This window comes from Carcharhinus amblyrhynchos, chromosome 21 (genome assembly GCF_965287045.1).
Source record: "Carcharhinus amblyrhynchos chromosome 21, sCarAmb.v2.hapA, whole genome shotgun sequence".
Lineage (NCBI taxonomy): Eukaryota > Metazoa > Chordata > Chondrichthyes > Carcharhiniformes > Carcharhinidae > Carcharhinus > Carcharhinus amblyrhynchos.
The window spans coordinates 27141680-27162709 of NC_137344.1; the positions used below are offsets into that span (position 1 = coordinate 27141680).

General features: G+C 42.0%; 1 protein-coding gene across 6 annotated transcripts in view; it reads right to left on the reverse strand.

Annotated features, from left to right (window-relative positions):
* LOC145356298 (uncharacterized) overlaps window positions 1–21030 on the reverse strand; it is a 106544-nt gene that overhangs the window by 35574 nt on the left and 49940 nt on the right. For all 6 annotated transcript variants that reach the window (XR_013889114.1, XR_013889113.1, XM_080208876.1 and 3 more), the window contains exon 2: window positions 4309–4366. Coding sequence is in view for 4 of the 6 variants with exons in the window: in XM_080208876.1 (XP_080065002.1) it covers window positions 4309–4366 (58 nt within the window). In the remaining 2 variants the exon portion in view is untranslated. The remainder of the gene's footprint in view (window positions 1–4308; window positions 4367–21030) is intronic.

A 21030-nucleotide genomic window follows, 5' to 3' on the forward strand; every position in this document is an offset into this window, starting at 1 on the left:
TCAGCTGATGACCATAAAACCATTGACTGTCAGAAAAAACCTCTGGTTCACTAATGTCCCTTGGAGGGAAGGAAATCTGCCAATCTTACATTGCTGTGGCTCTGAAATCTCAGGCCAGTGTGGTTGACTCAACTGTCAAAGGGCAACTTGAGAATGGGCAATAAATGCTGGCCAGCCAGTGATGCATGCCTCAAAATGAACAGAAAACAATTGACCAGAAACTGAACTGGGCTAGCCATGCATGTACAGTGACTACAGTAGCTGGTCAGAGGCTAGGAATCCTATGGCAGTAACTTGACCACTCCAAAGCCTGGCCACCCACAAGGCACAAGTTGGAATATAAAAAGCAAACAGTTTGAACAATATCCAAGCCATCCAGGACAAAACAGCCTGCTTTATTGGCACACCATTTATAAACATCCACTCCTCCACCTTTGCACGATAACTGTGGTGTACACCATCTTCAAAGAGGCACAACAGGAACTCACTAAGGTTCCTTTGACAGTGCTTTCCAAACTCAACTGCTGTTTGAAGGACAAAAAGCAAGAAAATATGGAAATACTACTAAAAGTTCACCTCCAAATAACACCATCCTGATTTGTACCACAATGTCATTACAAGTGTATGCATGGCAATGACTACAGCAGTTCAAGGCAGCAGCATACCTTCAAGGGCAACTAGAGATGGGTAATGAATGCAGACCTAGCCAGCAAAGCCCACATATTTTCTTGTCATGCAAGAGATGTCTGCTGCCTTGGTTATGTGACCCAATTGTGGAAATTTCCACATGAACACCAATCAACTGAGCTTCACTTCACAAATCCACTAATTGGTCATATGGCTTGTCAGGCCATGATGAAACAGCAGAAACATTCCCACTTAGCAAAAACCTCTAACCCATAGGCACCAATTCTGACCTCCACCTGGCTAATACCAGTGATTGAACCAGTTGGTTTACTAACAGGCATTTTTCTTTAATCCCAGCCCAGTTAACCTCATTGCCCATCTAGACTTCAAAAATACTAACAGGTGTTTTGGTTCATTTTACAGGATGTGCATTTATTGTCCAGCCCCAATAACCTGAGGTGATGGTGAGCTGCCTTCTTGAACTGCTGCAGTCACTGAGGTGTAGGTACACCCACAGTACTGCTACAGAGGAGTTCTAGGATTTTGATCTAATGGCAGTGAAGGAACTGTGATATTTCTGATAGTGACTTGGAGGGGGGGGGGGCCCTCCAGGTCATGGTGCTCCCAAATATCTGCTGCTCTTGTCCTTCTAAGCGGGAGGGGGTTGTGGGTTTGGAAAAATGCTGCTCAAGAAACCTTAGTTTCCCCAGTGCATCTTGTACACTCCACCATTGTTAGTTGAAGGGATTGAAATTTTCTAAGAGGGTAATCAAGCAAGCTTTGCCCTGTGGATGACATTGATCTCCTTGTGTTGTTGGAACTGCACTCATCCAAGCAAGTGGAGGGTACTCCATTACACTGACTTGTGCCTTGTAAATGGTGGCCAGGCTTTGGGGAGTCTGGTGGTGAGCAGCTCAGAATTGAGCCTTCATTTGTACGACTAGTCCAGTTCAGTTTCTGGTCAATAGTAACCCCCAGGATGTTGATATAGGGGTTTCAAAGCTGGTGATGCCACTGAATGTTAAGGGGTGGTAGTTAGATCTGCTTTTGGGGATGGTGTCATTGCTTGGCACCCAAGTTACTTTCAAGCCCAAGCCTGGGTATTGTCCAGATCTTGCTATGTTTAGACATGAACTGCTTCAATTGCTGTTGTCCAAACATTATGCAGTTCAGCAAGCATGTGCGCTGACTTCATGGTGAGTCAGCAAGATTATAGCTGACTTGATGTAGACTCAATTCCATTTTCTTGTCTGCCTCCCAACCCTAGACTCAAATTAAATGCAACTGCCTTAAATATATCTGATGGCTACACCTTGAAATAAAGGCCAACTTCCATTTGCCTTCATTACTGTACCTGCACACAGCCCTAAGCATTCTGCAGTCTGTTTAATATTCAGCTTTGCCAAACTTCCTGCCACTTTTTGCCCACTCACTAACCTCCGTTTCTTTGTAGGCCATGGTTCTTTGCAACTAGTTTTCATATCCATCTTTGTATTCAGTAGATTTGGCTATTCATCCAAGTCATTAATAAGGTGACAAGTAGTTTGAGGCCCAGACTATTGCTGAACTAGCTTTGCTTCCCAGACGAACATCCCAATGTTTATTCTGCTGCCCACATGCAGGTAAAATGCACAAATTTCATTTTTCCATCACTCTGTGCCTGCACCAACATTTGGACCTTGCCTTCTGCTGCCTACTTTAAGTTCTGAACTTGCTGTTACCATCTGACTTCCTTAAACTTTCAGACTTCAGTTTCCTGCCTTCCTACTGGCTCATTCAATGATTCCATGGGCACAAACAAGATGCTCGTGAAATACAAGTTGTATGAACAGAAGGACAAGAAAATCTACACAGGGCAAGTGTTTCCAGTACAGTTAAGCCATAGCCAGATGGAGGGGCAGTTATGTGCACCTACTTACCCAGAGTTAACAATTCCCAGGAAAAAGGGAAAAGGAAAAACTTGGAATCAATTTAGAGAACTGCTGAAAGAAACCTGGTGGTCATTGTAGGGCAAAGTAGATCAAGGTTGTTCTGGCCACCCAACTTGTGGGATTCAAGGTTGCTTGCTCGATGGATACAGAGCTAGCTTGGTTATAGAAGATAGTTCAGAAAAACGTCCTTCTGTCACAGATCTCTAACTAGTGGTGCTCTGCAGGGATTAAATGTTGGGTCCGCTAGTACATGCAAGTGATTGGGTGGTCTGATTTGCAAGTATTGCAGATGACAAAGATGGGCAAAATTACTGAAAGTGGCAAGGCTACAACAGGATATAGATTGGAAATTTGGGCACAAATGGCAGATGAAGTTTAATCTGGACAAATAAGGTTATGCATTTGGGAAGATTGAATTATACTGCAAGTGTTGGAACTCTTAGGAAGATTAAGAGGGATCTGGTAGTGCAGGTCCACAGTTCCCCAAAGTAGAACCACAGTGGCTAAGGTGATTAAGGCAGCAAACAAACATGATTGCCTTCTTCAGCTGGAGCACTGATACAGGAGTTGGGAAATCATGTTGCAGCTGTATAAAACCTTGGTTAGGACACAGAGTATTGTGTAGTTCTGGTCACATCAGAAGGACGTGGAAGCTTGTGTGCACAAAAGGTGGTTCATGGATTGTTTTCACTGGAAAGATAGAGGTGGAGAGGAGACCTGATTGAAGTCTATAAAATTATGAGATGCGTAGCCAGGGTGGATAGTTAAAGGCTGGTTTCCAACAGTGGGTGTGTCAATTACAGGGGGCACAGGTTCAAGATTGAGGGTTATGCTGGGTACCTGGAAGGTGCTGCTAGAGGATGTGGTGGAAGCAGGCACATTAACAAAGTGTAAAGGCATCTGAATGGGTACATGAATAGGGAGGAAATAGAGGGATACAGTAAGAGGTGGTTTACACCAGTTAGGGCATCATGATTGGCACAGCTTGGAGGGCCGAAGGCCTGTTCTTGTGCTGTACTCTGTTCATATCAATTTGAGCATCTACATTGAAATACTGAAGTTACATTCTTGGGGTGGATCTATCAAATGGACCAATGAATACAGATTTCTTAAAAATGCACTTGGAAAGTGATCAGACAACTCCCACACATTGGGCAAGTTGCTCGAGAACCACATACTATGAGTTAACAGGCTCCTAAAATCAAAGGTTACAAGGAGTTGAATAGAACGTTTAAAATAAAGATGGAATGAGATTTGAGGGGTTTCCCAAAAGACACCACCATCACAGAAGCACAAAACAGATATGTCCATAGCAACTGTGCATTTAGCTTTTAATTATGCCAGCCAAATTAGAGAAAATAGGGCCTGAATTTAGTGATGGGCAGTAAGTGATTACCCCATATTCAGTCCAAGGATGATCCAAAAAGAAAAGTGCCTCAAAATGATCTGCCCATGTACCAGTTTGTGCAGAGGATATGATTCACAATAACAATGAAAATTTCTGTATCTTGAAAGTTCTTAGTATGCTCCACATCCAATCTTCTAGGTGACCTGCATTGCCACATTAGTCTTTTAGAATGCCTTCTACAAATCAAACATTTGTGTACTTCACAAAATTGTCCAGTCAATATGACCACAGCCTCAACTCTGAATTACCCAAAAAATGGACCACACTTGATCCTTTCAAGATGCATTAAAGTGGAGGGACAAAAAAAAAAATAAGCTTAATGTTTTCAAATATAAAACTTACCTGTGCCTTCGTCAGAAAGGGATTTTTTAGTACTTTCAATCCTTGCTTCATCAGCTTCCTGAAGAAAACAAAAAGGAAATTTCAAGTTAAAATGGTTAGCTACATTGAAACCATGCCAACATTTAGTTTAATTAAAGTTGTAATGTTAATGGGAGCTATGCCAAACAAGCACATTAAAAAGTAGTCACAATTTACTCATGACTTGATTTTGTCTGTACTCAAAAAACAATAAACCACTGATCCTCAGAATTAAAATGAATATTGCTCTTTCACAAAAAAGAAACTATTTTAAGGTAAAGTGGTCAGCCATTAAGTTAATTGCTAGGCTTGAACGTGCATTAAAAATTCCATTTCAACAGCATAATTCAAGTGTGCAAACCAAATATTGCCTCAAGAAATGTAGCCAATAAAAAATGTCAATGCCATAAATTTCTCCCATGCAATATATTTTTGGTTTGGGTCTTCAGTTCATTTGGTAATCCAGCCTCAGTTCAAGGACTCCCTCAAGGTCAGTGACTAGCTGAATTTTCCAGTCATCTGTTCTGGGATACTTGCTGTTGTCATTTAAGACATTTCTAATCCCTAGGAGGGCAGAGTAGGTTGGTAAACTACACTAAAAAGAAAAATTCAGTACAACTCTTCAATAATGATCACTGTTACTCAGTTAAATTGAACGCTGGTGAAGAAAATTGCCTCCCAACGATTTCCACATTTTACAATGTATTGTATTTTGATATTGGCACTTTGTAAAGGTTTCAGAAAACAAGACTCATTCCCTAACTATTCCTGAAGTATTAAAAACTCAATACATGCATCTGAAATTATATGAGGCAGGTCATTGCGAAGAACCACAGCACTGAAGAAATTTCAATTCTAAAAGGCTGACTTTTTATTCTAACACCAGGTAATTTTATATTCACCAGTGAGGCAGAGCATTCTCTTGGCATCTAGCCTATTAATGCCCTTTGGCAACTTTATTCAAATGAAATCACATCTCGCATTGCTAAACTCTAGGGCATATAGTCGTGGTCGCCTTACTCTCCTCTTAGGACAATTACATCTGAGGAATTGTGAACTTTCATGACCTAAACTCCCTATAGGCAAATATATCCCCAGTGTAGAGTCCAAAATAGTCCCCTGTCTGAGGTGCAGCCTCACCATTTTTTATATGAGAAACTTCATACTTGCATTCAGTTCCCTTTACAGGAAAGGGAATGTACTTTTTTCTAATTGACTAGTCCAGTTCAGCATACTGCTGCAAAAAAGTGTTACAGGCCAGAGATTAGAGACATTATAAAAGCAGGTAAAGAAACCCCTTGGGAATATGTCAGAAGTTGGATTCTTCCAGCTCCCACACATTATACAAAGTTAGTCTGCATGGATGCAATTATTGTTAGAAAATTTTAAGTATTAGAGATTTAAACTGTATTTTCAATGGGTTGTAAGCTTTGGCCAAGATGCAGCCTGCCCCAAAAGCATAGTGGGAGATGGAGCAGAAACAGACAGGCCATACAATTGGAAGCAGTAAGGTTAGGACATATTTACTATTATCAGTGGAAGACCATGCTGCTGGAAGCTGCCAAGGCTTTAGAATAAATGGATGTATTTAGCTTCTAATTGCAGTGAATAAAGTATTCCACTTCTACCGATCAGGTGTAGCTTGCAGGCTAGAGAAAAATGACTCTCCATTGCTATGACTGGAAGGTGGATGACTGGATTTATGCAGCTAAAGGTTGCCAGGCAATGTTTTTTCTGGGGGGGGGAAACAAACCTTCTGTGCCCAGTTGAAGAATGAAGTCCCAATTCAGCTAAAAGTAGAATGCTATTGGCCAAGGTAATTAATGTACTTGGATCATCCAGGTGTGGATAACAGGTTGGGTGGGAGAAATGAACCTTCAAAAACAAAAAAGATATATCTGTTGCTATGTCAGGGAGAAGTTGGATTCTTCCAGTTCTCCCAACACTTGCTGGTCAAATAAACAACGACTGTCTTTGAGCCTTTGTATTAGCCAAGTTTGGTTCAATACCTGGAACCAGAGGAAAACCCCCTTACAGACATTAAGCCAAGAGCCAAGTTGCAGCCAACTCATTTCTAATTATTTGCACAGAAAAAGCCTTCATCTGTCCCATGAATCCATGGCCTGAGATTTCAAAACACCACCTGGTATAAGTTTAAATCATTTTCAGGCAGGTTCAGTTTGAAAACAATGTTCCAATGCTGCAAGATGTTTCAGATTCTTAAAATGCCATTGAAGCTTCAAAAAAAAAGTACATTTGGAACTAATCTATGCTTTAGTCTGGAGGGTCATGTAAAAAGAAAATGCACAAAATACTCAATGTGCTAAAATGGACTTTAAAAATCACACCCCCTCCCTCAACCCAAAATTAAGTCAAATACACAAGTGGAACATAAAGGAAAGAGACAAGCCACATCCCCATGACTTGATCCTGTTCAATTTTACAGCAACTCAAGATGGAGGCTTTTACCCCCATGCTTTTGTAACAAATGTTTAACTATTTTATTGAACAAGGGGACTAAAAACAAGCAGAGTCCTAACATTATTTGAAGAAAAAGGCTACAGTTTCAACTCCATTTGTAAATTGAGACAGAAGGCATCAGCTGATGGACAAGCCAGAAAATTGAACAGGGCAGTGGGCAGGGCAGGAAATGTCTGAAGCCAGTGACAGCTCAACTCGGAACAGTCTCCATGACAGGCAAGCTCCTGGCATCATCTTAGCCAGGTGGTGATAGAAGCCACAAGTCATTTATCAAACCGATTAGGGTATTAGCTCAAAATCTTAAGTTCTGTTACAACACCCAAGACCAAAAAGATGATTTCCTGCTCTAAATTTTGTTGGAAGCAAGCCATTGCAAATTATCTAGCCAGCCTACAACCTTGCATGCTTGCCTAAATTCTATTGCCCACACTAAAAATGACATGTTCTGACCTACACCCATTCCAGCAAAATCTACAGAGCAGTCTATGAACCACAGCAACAAGGTGTCATGTGGCAGGAGCCATTCCCAGGATCTCAGGCAGAGTACAAGTACAGCATATAGCTATTGAGCTTAGTAATAATCTACCTTTATTGACAGGCTAAAGTCAACTAGGCAGTTCATAAAACCAATAAGTTTAATTTTGTAGGCCATGGATATGTATCACATTCTTTCATACCCATACAATATGAAAAAAAATTAGAGTGGCAATTTAAAAAGGTTACTGCTAAGATGAAGTGGTCCACTGTGTAATTCATGTGTTTTAATAGCCAATATTTTCTTGATTCAAAGAGTTGTTCAAAACCATGGAAGGTTAAATGCCACTGAAAACAAAATACAAGCCAAAAATGGCCAGCATCTGAGAGAAGGAAAGGTTCACAATTCACAGGAGGCCTTTGATTTTTCAGTATCTTGTTAGAAATCAAAAAAGGGAAAAGGTCAGACAGCAAAGACCTGGAAGTATTTACAGCATGTAATTCTTAACAAATACAGATTTGCACCCAATTGCTCTGTAGTGAACAGATGCCAAAAGAACTCCCCTCATGGGATTTTTGCATCGACAAGATGGAATGCCTCATCCAAAATCAGGAATTTGCAGTATAGTAGTAATAGGGGCTATAAACAATAGCTGTCTTGATTCCTACAGAAGAGGTCAGGACAGGTACAACATTGGATGAAGAGAATCAATTTATTGGATTCTACACTGATGTTAGAACCCTCCATTTCAAAGCTATTTGCAAATGCCCAAGATGCATTTCTCCACTGTCAGGTAAACTTAGAGAATTAGCTGTGCTTATACACCAAGCATCACACAAGCTACATGGAAATACTACATTTGAAGCAATCCATTTTGCCAGCTATCACATTACAAATCTATAATGTCTAGTTGACCTGCAAATGGCAGCTAATTTGAGTTGCCAAGTACTGGAGAAAAAAATCAAGGAAGCACATTTAAAAATCAGTTTGCAGGAGATTAAACCATTTAGGGTTTCATGAAAAAAATCAAGGTTGCTGTAACACAGACTCATTTTACATTGGTTTAAAAACAGAAGCTGCGCAGAGAAAATCCATGGCGAGTTTGGCAACAGAAACATCCATCATGTGCCCACATCCAGCTTTTAGCAAGTGAATGACAAAATGTAATCTTAAAAAATGGTGAAGGTAGTGGCAGCATGCAACAATTTGAAAACAGAAGAGGCAGGACGAAGTGGTACAATCCCAGTTGATATTACTGCTGGATGGAACCCTGGCTCAAGTAACTTGCTTTTCTTGGAAAACATGAAGTGTCAGAACTGCCAAGTAGCTTTTAAATTTATAAGATTGAACAAGTCTGACTATAATATCCCATCCATATCTGCACTTGGAGATTAAGGACACAGATGACAAAACAGGATAGTTTACAAGGACTTGCTGGGAACACTATTAGACTGCTAGAAGGAGAAAACAGGTCAGTGCAGGAATCCCCTCTGGTCGCCCCCCTCTAACAAGTATTCTGTTTTGGATACTGTGGTGGTGTGGTTTGACCTATCAGGGGATAACAGCAACAGCTGCCAAAAGCAGAGGCACCATGGCTGGCTGTTAAGCAGGGAGGGACAGATCACTACTACAATAGTTATTAGGGGACTAGATAGTGCTTTTGTGGATATGAAAGACTGCAGGATGGTATGTTGTCTCCCTGGTGCCAGGGTCCAAGATGTGTCTTAACAGGCAGAAAGCATTTTGAAGGGAAAGGGTGAACAAGCCAGAGGTTGTGGTATATATATCAATGACATAGGTAGGAAGAGTGATGAAGTCCTGCAGCAGTTTAGAAAGTTAAGTAGCAAGTAAACTTGAGATTACAATCTGTGCCACAAGAGTGAGGCTAGGAATAGGAAGATCATGTAGCTAAATAGCTGGTGTAGGAGGGAGGGTTTCAGATCTCTAGACCATTGGAGTCTCTTCCAGGGGAGGGCATATACAAGGCATCCAAATTGGAAGGGCATAAATATTCTGGTCGAGAGGTTTGTAGGAGACTCAGGAGGAAATTGTGTCCAAGCAGAGATATTTGAATCAATAGTTACAGGTGGAAAATGTTGTGCCCTTGTTTAAAAAGGGCTGAAGGGAAAAGCCTGGGAATTACAGGCTAATGAGCCTGACATCTGTGGTGGGCAAGTTGTTAGGTGTTTTGAGATAGTATCTACAGGCTCTGAGATGCAAGGGCCAATAAGGGACAGTCAGCATGGCTTGGAGTGAAAAATCATGTCTCAAATTTGATTAAGTTTTTTTGAAGGAGTAACCTAGTGGATGAGGGCAGAGCACTTGATGTTGTCAACATGGACTTGAGCAAGGCCTTTGACGAGCTATTGCATGGTAACTTGTTGCATAAGGTTAAATCTCATGGATACGAAATTGGCTTGAATGCAGAAGACAATGGAGGGTTATTTTTCAAACTGGAGGCCTGCAACCAATGACATAAGTGGACCCAGCACTGATCCCTGAGGCACATTTATATTAATGATTGGATGAGAATATAGGAGGCATGGTTAGTAAGTTCACAGATGACACCAAGATTGTGGCAGTGGTCAGTAAAGGTTATCAAGGATTGCCACACGATCATGGTCAATTGGGCCAGTGGGCTGACAAATGGCAGCGTTTAATTTAGATAAATTCAGGTGATGCATTTTTTGTAGACTGAACCCAGATAGGACCTACTCAGTTATTAGGAGTGTTGGGGAGAGTTACAGAACAAAGATCTAGGGATACAGGTCCATAGCTTGTTGAAAGTGGAGTCACAGGTGGACATGATTGAAGGCAGCATTCAGCATGCTTGGTTTCATTGGTCAGAACATTGACTACAGGAATTGGGATGCCTCGGAGTTGTATAAGACATTGGTAAGGCCACACTTGGAATACTGTGCAGAGTTCTGGTCACCCTATTATAGAAAGGATATTAAAACTAGAAGAAGAGTGCAGAAGAGACTTACTGGGATGCTACTGCAACTTGATAGTTTGAGTTATGAGGCACTGGATAGACTGGGACTTTTCTCGAGTGTAGAAGGGATGATCTTAGGTGTATAAAATAATGAGGGGCATCTAGATCATCAAGATCTTTTCCCAAAGGTAGGGGAGTCTAAAACAAGAGAGCATTAGGGGGAAAGAGATACAGAAGTGTCCAGAGGGGCAGTTTTTCCAGAGGGTGGTGAGTGTCTCAAACAAGCTGCTAGAGGTAGAAGAGGCAGGTACAATGTTGAATGTCAGAAAGTTGCATGGGAAACGTGGGTATAGAAGGATATGGGCAATTGGGAGTAGCTTCAGGTTTAAAAAAGGCAGCATGGACTAGTTGAGCCCAAGGGCCTGTTTCCGTTCTGTAAACCTCTGACTATGACTATAGTGTCACATGGGAGGATACAAGCTACTTTGACACAGGGTAGCAACCAAAGCAAACCAAAAAGGTGAATTTGCTGGAGGGAAACCAGAGAGTAAGGCTGCTAAGACAGAAAAAGCATTAGTAGCCAATGAAAGGAGGATCTGGTGGACTTAAGTACCTTTGTTTCAATGTGCTAGGAACTTTGTTGTTGCCATTAGAAGTGGGGGGGGGGGGGGGGGGGGGAGAGACAGGATTGGCAGCTGAACATTCCAGGATACCAATGTTTCAGGTGGGATGGGGGGGGTGGAATGTAAGGGGTGAGGGAGTATCACTGTTGGTTTTGGTTAAAAGGAGAATATCACAGCTCTACTGTGGGAGGTTTCATACAGGTCAGGCAGTATGCATAGAGCTCAGGAAAACAGTCAATGTTGGTGGTTTACTATAGGGTACCCAACTGCAAGCAGGGAGATAGAAGAATAGTATGGTAGATTTTGCTAAGGTGCAAAAGTAACATGGTTGTGGGAGATACTTACTTCCCCTATATTAACTCATTTAGTGCTAGGGGCATGGATGTGGCAGAGTTTGTAAGGAGTATCTGGGAGGGCTTCTTGAAACAGTATGCTGATAGATAAGGGGCAATACTGGACCCAGTATTGGGGAATGAGCCTGGCCAGTGGTTGGTGTTTCAGTAGAGCTGATAGGGATCCAGGACTGGCACATTGTAGGATATAAGATTATGGCAAGTTCTGAGAACCAAGGAAAACTAGAGATGTATGGGTGAGGTACTAAATGACAGTATTCAAAGAGAAGGACATGGATGAGGGGTCTGGGAAAAAGGGTGTGTAGATAGTTTGGAGTCATGTTGAGATCCAAAGAGATGGTGGTATTGGGGTTCTGGAGAAACATTAAGGTAGACAAGTCCCAGAACTTAATGGAATATACCCCAGAATACTGAGGCATGGAGAAAATAGCTGGGGCCTTGAGAAATCTTTGTATCCTCACTGGCTATGGGGGGGTCTCAGAATTGGAGAATAGCCAATGTTGTTCTTTTAAGAGTAGCAAGCATAATCCAGGTAACAGGCTGGTGATCCTTAAGTCAATGGTAGGGAAATTGGACAGCATTCACTCCAACTTGGAAATAAATGGATGTATTAGCAAGAGGCAACATGGTTGTTAAGGGGAGGCTGAGTATCTAACTTGATAGAATTGAAGGAATGACAAATGATGATTTATGAGGGTAGAGCAGATGTTGTCTACAGGAACTTTAAGGCCTTTGACAAGGTCCCTCATGATAGACTGGTGCAGACAGTGAAGTCACATGGGATCAGGTGAGCTGGCAAGGTGGGTTCAGAACTGGCTGGGTTACAGTGGACAGGTGCATTTCTGAATGAAGGGCTGTGACAAGTGGCATTCCTCAGGGATCAGCGCTGGGACCTTTGTAATATGATTGAGGAAAATGTCATCCACAAACTTACTAATCAAACCAGTTAAAGGTTGGTGGATTTGCAGATAGCGATGAGGACCAGAGGATATGAATCAGTTGGAGACTTGGGTGGAGATGGCAGATGGAGTTTAATTGAGACGTGGAGGTAATGAATTATGGAAGATCTAACACGAATAGGAAATATATAGTAAATGGCAGAACCCTTGAGTATTGATAGGTAGAGGGATCTGGGTGTACAAGTACACAGGTCACAAGTGGCACAGGTGGAGAAGGTAGTCAAGGAAGCATATGGCATGCTTTCTTCATTGGCTGGGGCACTGAGCTTAGAAACTGGCAAGTCATGTTGCAGCTTTTAGAACCTTAGTTAGGCTGCGCTTAGAATATAGTGTTCAATTCTGGCCATCATACTACAAGGATGGGAAGGCTGGAGAGATTACAGAAAATATATACCAGGATGTTGTCTGGTATGGACAGCACTAGCTACGAGGGGTTGGAGAAACTTGATTTGTTCTCACTGGAGTGATGGAGTTCGAGGGGTGACTGGGTAGAAGTCTACAAGATTGAGAGGCACGGATGGAGTGGATAGTCAGAAGCTTTTTCCCCAGGGTGGAAGAGTCAATTACCAGGGGACACAGTTAAAAAGGTAGGGGTGGGGGTGTGTGTGTGTGTGTGTGCGTGTGCGTGTGCGTGCGCGTGCGTGTGCATGTGCGTGCGTGTGCGTGCGTGCGCGTGCAAGGTTTAAGGAGATACACAGGCAGGTTTTTTTTAAAAAGGGGTGGTAAGTGCCAGGAACTTGCTGCCAGGGGAGGTAATGGAAGCAGACACTAGTGATTTAAGGGACATCTTGACAAAAGACATGAACAGAATGGGAAAGAAGAGATTATGGTTCCTGGAAGAGTAGGGGGCTATAGTTAAAGTTGGGCAGTATGGTCAGTGCAGGCTTGGAGGGCCAAAGGGCCTGTTCCTGTCTTGTAATTTCAGTCTTTAAACCAATAGCCTGACTCTGGTCAGATATAACCCACTGAAGCAAAGTGGCTATGTCATCACAACCCAACCTTTCAAATTCTCTACCTCACCCCTGCTTCCACAAGTGTTTCAAAACTGCTCAAGTGCTTCAGAATCTTCTAAACAATGCTCCCCCCAGCTGTAAAGCAAGGACCCATTGCCAGGACTTTAAACTCAGTAATCCTCTACATAAAACTGCCCCATGCATTCAAGTTTTCACACAATCTGATATCCAGCCAGACGAATAGAACACTACTGCTTCCGGAGGCTGTAGCATAATATCACCTCAGGATTACATCAGATTTGGCTTCTTGCCAGCTGATTTCACCTCATCTGCATCTTTCAGCTGTCTTCAACCAGAAACCTTTCTGCTCCTTTTAACTTCAGGTGAACAGTACCTTGTTCAAACTCTGGTTTCCCTTGACTCGTCTTCCTGGGGCCACTTTTCACAGGTATTCCGAACTCTGTTCTACTTCCTTCCCATTACTTTTCTGGCTTCTACTTCTAGCAGAGCAGTTTTCCATCTAGCTTAAAAGCTAGAATTGCTTGGGTCCAACTTAAAGCTGGCCCCTAGTTACTTAGCAACAGCTGGCCCTTGACATTAGTTTAGTTCCACACTGTCAACTTTGAGCTTGAAGTGAAACCAAAACACCGAAAATGTTTGCTTCAAGAATCTGAAGTTACAACCCATTATTACAAAGATCAAATTAAACTCAATGCTGGAAACTGCCAGCAGGTCTGATGATAGCAGCTGGGAAAGAACAGACCCAAGTCTGGATAACCTTTGTCAGATTCAAAATGTTTATGTTCTCTCCACAGATGCTGCTGTCAGACCTGCTAACATTTTCCAACATTATATACATGCTGGAATCTGAAACAATTTGCTTCTCACCCAAATTATGATTTAACACCAGAATTAGCCACCTGTTTCCTAATAAGTGCTTACAAGGATTTGAAAGTCAATTGACAGTAATTTGGAGTGCTTTTCTGCTTTGTATTGTTAGTACATCTGCATTGGTCACATGGCTATTCAGCAATGAAACATTCTCTCCCCCACCCCACCCGTGAAAATGATATTACACAAGATCAGAATTACATTCATGAATGCTACCTGCTTGTGCACCCCAAATTACCATGTATTGCATTTAGCACATTCAAGTAGCTATGATCCAAGAACTGGGTAAAAATTATCCCCGTGGTACTTCAATTTCTCACACCAATTAGCACAGACATTCAAGGAATTGAAGGCAATTAACTCCACAAACTCCTCCATTTAGCTAAAGAACATACTTTCCCCTCAGTAAAACATCCTGCACCTCAAAAGGCCAGCATTATATTGTTTGGACTGGTCCTTTAGCCTATTTCTAAAAGATACTGCAATTTTGTTTAACGGCACAAATTCCCTTCCTGCTCAAGCATGCAACTGGAACCAGAACTTAGTTTGGACCAAGGCTGCATCGACCAGAATTGTCAAGATGGTGAACAGTAAAGCAGCTTTTGCCAAATGCAGCAGCAAGGAGTGTTGTAAAAATTAAGTCAATGCAAATCCAGGGCCCCTAATACAAGGGCAGTTATGATGATTGGCCTCCAATAATAATCACAGCCCAAAGGCAGTGTCCTAAGGCTAGGTATTCACTGATCTGCTTTTGAATACAAGTTGCAATCTTGAGTGCACGTACCAAGGTCTGGACATTTATGGGCAGCCAAAAGTCAATGTTTGCTTCATGCTTTGTGTGGCACAATGACCAACTCCAATGAAAAAGGGTCAATCACCTCCATTGGACTCCTATCACCCTGGGGATCACTAATGCCCACAAGTTTACTGGACACAAGTCCTGTGGCTACAGTCAGATCAGGAGCATGAAGGCACAAGAGCAAGAGCCTAGCTGGGTTGCAGCTCCAATGCAAGAAACTTCACTATCCAGAATAAAATAAGCCTGCTGAATCAGCATCTCATTGACCAATACAGCAGAGACCGTTCCTTCATCTAAGGATGCAATACAAAAGGGAGCACCACCTGGAGATTGAGTCACATTTCTTCAGCCATGGTCAAAAATCCTGAGACTCTGTCAGACTACCTTCACCACAATGAATAAAATGTGACCCCAAGGCAATGGCCAACCACCACATTCCTGAGAACAAATGCTGGCCTTAAGCAACACCCAGAACCCATGATTTGAAATTGATTTTTGTCTTACATTTACTTTTGCACTATTTTGAGCATTCCACTACAAACAGGACACTGACTTCATGGCCATCAGGTTAGGTGATTTGGCCATGCTAAATTCTCCCTTGGCATGCCCAAACAGGTGCTGGAGTGTGGCAAGTAGGGGATTTTCATAGGAAAATCATTGCACTGTTAAAGACTACTTGTGACTAAATCTTAATCAATAATCCCTAATAATGAACCACAAATGGCTTAGCAAAACTAGTTTGAAACTGAACTACAAGTAAAAGCATCTCCAAGAGATTGCAAGGGTTCAGATGTCAAACAAACATTAGTGTTTCAAATAGTTTGAACTGCTGACTCCATGCCAAAAAGATATCAAAGACATCAAGATACAAATCACATCCAAAAAGGAGTCCAAGACCATTGCAGTGGTGTTTCAACCAAGATTCCAGGTCTTTCCCAGATAATATGCAAAAGGAGCAGCAAATGTTTGCTAAAGTGCCATTGAAAGATGCTGTAAAATGCCACTAAATACTGGCAACATTGCCTTAACATGCTGCTGAATATCAAGAAAAAAAAACATACTTGGCAAGTTGATTTGACTTGAAGTTGAAATGTAGCTGGCTGTAAACCAAAACCTCCAATAGCAGTAGTTATACTAAACAGTATTGTTCCATGCCCAGCCCATATTGAAAACTACAGGTCACCATCTAGCATTATCCATTTTGATAATGGAACTAGGAAACAAGGTGTTGTATATGCAAAAACCTTTTGCTTGGTTATTAAAAACACAGCAAGCCTGAATGTTACAGCTATGACTGCTTTCCTCATGCATACTCAACCAAAACAGCACTTACGGCAAAGTACAAACCAGATGTCCTCACCAGCTAGTGGCTTAAAACCTACTTCAACTCTGATAAAGAAAATCCCTTGAACAGCAACTCCACCTCTCAGCACCATGATCCAAGCAGAACATATTGGGGTGTGCCCCTCTTCCCACTCTTGTTGCATTATTTGCTGAGCTTGAAGGCCAGATACCCAGATCCACTTGTACATATACATCTGGGAAGCTGACTGCAGTGCTGAGTCATGTATATAGCCAGATGATCAAGAGGAAGCCATGAGGGAAACATAGCAATTCCCTACCTTAAGTTTTGCCAATATTTGAGCAATTACAACAGTCAGAAAAATGAGGCCGAGGCATGGATTTGTCTGTTTGCTGCCCCAGAAAATCTAGAAGTCTCATGACATCTGGTTAAAGTCCAACAGGTTTATTTGATAATAAACACTACAAACTGCCAGCTCCAAGTGGAGAGCACCTCCAAGACGACTTGATGTCTGTAAATATGCACAAAGGCTGGCACCTCCATATCCAGAAAATCTGCACAGCTTTTGCTACATCTTACAGCACAAGTGGAAAGTAGTAAAGCATCTGCAGGGACCATTGTGTTTGCAATGATTTGGCAATTTCCTGAGCATTCCAAATTGTTTACAAGGTGATAGTGATTAGAATAGAGACAAGGTTGGTTGAGGATTCAGAATGAGTTCCACAATTAGGTTCCCATAAAATGCCAACCAATATATTGTATGACAGCAACTTGAGCACAAAAAATGATTTCAAATGCTGATTTATGTGAAGTTTGCTCAAACAGTCAGGATGGCACAGTAGCCAACACCGCTGCCTTGCAGCACCAGGGACCTGGGTTCAATTCCAACTTTGGGTCATGTGAGCAACAGGTGAAGATGCTGTTAACACATCTGTACTCTAGAGAAATAGCTTAAAGTCAGGTAGACTGGATATAGCCAGGCACATTGATAACCCACATTATGGAAACAACTGAGTTTAGTCAAACAAAGGGCATAAGATTCGCTGCTGCTAACAGAGCAATAGTTAGGGATAATAAAAAGACTGCCTGTGGTGTACAAATAACACCAGAGGTGTGGTGTGCAGTGAAGCATACACCACATCTTGAAGGAATGTACGAGGTCCAAGTTACAAAAAGCAAATGGTCTGCAAGATGTGTTGTTTCTACAACTAAGCATAAAAGGGGGAAAAGGTCACAGATAGTCAGGACAGCAGTGATTAAGTTGGCAAAGGATTGATTACTGCCAATCTGAACTGGACATGTAACAGTGTTGGATAAGATGGATGAGTTTGCTAATGCACTCTTGTGATAACAGGGGACATTGTTAGATGGGGAGTAGAGGGGATGGAAACTTGGGGCACCTCGAGCCAATAGGGGAATGACAACACATAGATGGGACAGGGACCACCAATTAGGGGAGAACAACACATTGCAAAGCCATTACAATGCTTGTAAAAAAAGTATAAAAATGTGCTGCAAATCGATGTAAAGGTGTGCCTATTTTATTGGACACCCGGTCTTGCAAGAACGTTAAATAAAATATCTTGCTCCTTCAGAACTTGACTTGACTAAATTGTTTGACTGTGAGCTGTGTTTCTCACAGGTTAGTGCAGAGTTTGCACATTCTCCATCTGCAGATTTCCTCCCAAAATATGGACATTTGGTTGATTGCTAAGTTAACTCATGTTGGGGGATTAGCAGCATAATGATGTGTTATGGGAATAGGGCATGGGTGGGACTGTAGTCAGAGCAGACACGATGGGCTTCCTTCTGCACTGTAGGGATTCTATGATACTCAACTAATATAGCTATTTACAGTGAGATAATATAAGGAAGCTTTCAATCAATGCTTGATTTAAACAGGAAATAGGGACAGGAGGCCATTTGTTGCTTCTATCCAGTTCAACAGCCCAATCCCACATCTTTTGATCCTTTCAGCCAAGAGCTATACAACTCAAATGTATTGGCTTGAATTACTGTGGTAATTCTACAGGCTTACCACCTGCTGGGTGAAGTAGTTTCTCCTGCTCAGTCCCAAACTGTTTACTCCATATCCTTAGACATGACCCTGGCTCTGAACACCCCCACTATCAGTAGCGTCCTTCAGATGAGACCAAAACAGTACAATTTTCCAGGTGTGGCCTCACTAAGCATATTGCAGCAACACATCCCTGCTCCTGTACTCAAATCCTCTTAACATACCATTTGCCTTCTTTACTGCCTGCTGCATGCTTACCTTCAGTGACTGGTGTACAAGGACACCCAGGTCCCCTTGCACACATTCTCCCTCAATTTATAGCCAGACAACAATCTGCCTTCCTGCTTTTAAATCAAAGTGGATAACCTCATCCCTCAGCTCACCTTCTCACCTAGCTTTGATCTGCAAATTGGGAGATACATGAGTATTGGGGTCCCAGCACCCATCCCTGCAATATCCCACTGGTCACTGCCTGCCAGTGTATCCATCTATTATAACATCAATCCTACGCATTAAATTTTACATGCTATCTATTGTGAGATCTTGTCAAAAAGCATTGAAATGTTTAAGCAATCCAGCGACTCCCTCACATCTATTGTTACACATGAAGAATTCTGCTGGATTTGTCAAGCATGATTTCCAAAAACCATACTGACTACCTGATTCTGCCACTGTTTTGCTGTGAAATCTTTGATAATGGACTTTAGAATTTTCTCACTTTGACGTCAGGCTCACTGGCCTACAATTCCTCATTTTCTCTCTACCTCTAATAGTGGCGTTATATTAGCTATTCGCCAATCTGTAGGATTGGTTCCAGAGTCTATATGATCTGAAGATTAATGCATCCACTGTTTGAGGCCACTTCAAGTATGCTGGAATATAGTTTTAGGCCCTGGGGATTTACTGGCCTTCAGTCCCAGTTTCCTGAACACCATTTTGCTGTTAGATTTCCTCAAGCTCCTCCCTCACTAAACCCTGTTGTCTCCCAAGATTGGTATGTGTCCTCTCTCCTTTGTGAAGATAATTAACATGTATTTAGTTGGGTAGCCTTTTTGTTACCAATTATAAATTCCCAGTTTGAGTGAAGGAATACATTTGTATTCCTTCCCTTCACACCCCTATAGAAAACTGTTCACTGCAAAAACTTATTCCTGTACTTCTTCCCCCTTCATAATCTATTAGTCCTCATTTGAGAAATTCTAAATGGTTCCCAATCCTCACATCGGTTGTTCTTTCTGGCCAATTTGTATGCCTCTTCCTTGGACTGAATATTATCTGGAATTTCCCACACTAAGCCTGGTTTTGTCACACGATTTTACTTTTGCACCAAATTGTTGTCGTTCATCTATGTGTAGTTTGAATGTTTGCCATTGTATATCCACCAATCCGTCATTGCAAATTTAACTCAAGATTCAGGACTCGTCTCAGACTTTATGGTCATTCATCCAAGGAATCTTAGATTGTTATTAATTATTTCTCAGTCAAGGATAGCCTGTTCTCTATCTAGTTGGTTCCTCAAAATTAGTCCAGAAAACCATCTGTATACACTCCACGAATTCCTTCTCTACAGTACTGACCAATTTGATTTGCCCAGTCCATTTGCAGATTAAAGACACCCCATGAATTTGATGTTCCTTTATGACATCCATCGTTACATTTAGTGCCATTCCCAACATCAATGTTTCAGTTTTGGGTTTACAGCCTCCAATAATGTTTACCTTTCCTCATTAGATCAATTTCTAGCAATGTTACCATCTTTTGTCCTTCCCAAATATTGACTACTCAGTTCCCATCTCTGGTCACCCTGCAGCCATATCTCCATAACTCAACTAGATTATACCAGTTTACATTTGTGCAGTTAGCTTCTTATTGTACTGCCACAAGGTACAAAGCCTTCAAGCTCTAACATTCCTTATCCTGTTCCCACTAGCTCTCGATTTCTGCCCGTCACCTCTTGCCCTCTTTCTGCATTGTGTTCTGGCCCCAGATTCCCCTTCTTGCATAAGTTCCATTCCCTGCTACATAAACTCTCCCAACCATGCTAGCAAATACTCCTCAGACTCAGTCCTGGTCCTGTCCAGGTGCAACCTGCACAGTTTGAACTGGTCCTAATGTTCCTGAAATTTGAAACGTTTCCCAACTCCCACTCCATGTTCTGCTCTTAAGGCTTGAATGTCATTTGTTTATCTATCACGACACCCTTCCCTCCAAAAATCAAAGTAAACTATACACAGAACCTAACAGTGCAGGCCCTTCAGCCCTTGATGTTGCACCAACCTGTGAAACCAATCTAAAGCCCATCTAACCTACAATATTGCAATATCATCCATATTTTTAATGGAATGACCATTTAAAGCAGGACTTTAAAACAGGATTTAAAAAAAAACAGGACTTTAAAACAGGATTCCAGGGAAGTGCCGGATGATTGGAAAACGGCTAATGTTACGCCATTGTTTAAGAAGGGTGCCAGGCAAAAGGCGGGGAATTATAGGCTGGTTAGTTTAACGTCTGTGGTAGGTAAAATGTTAGAATCTGTCATTAAGGAGGAAATTGCGAGGCATCTTGAAGGGAATTGCTTGATAGAGCAGACGCAGCACAGTTTCATTAAAGGGAAGTCGTGTCTGACAAATTTACTGGAGTTCTATGAGGATGTGTCGAGGGCGGTGGATAGAGGAGAGCCGGTGGATGTGGTCTTTCTAGATTTTCAGAAGGCGTTTGACAAAGTGCCTCACAAGAGGTTATCGCAGAAGGTCGAGGGACATGGAGTTGGGGGTAGGGTGTTAGCGTGGATAGAGGATTGGTTGTCAAATAGGAGGCAGAGAGCGGGGGTCAACGGGTGCTATTCGGATTGGCAGATGGTGACTAGTGGAGTGCCCCAGGGGTCGGTGCTGGGGCCTCAGCTTTTTACCATTTAT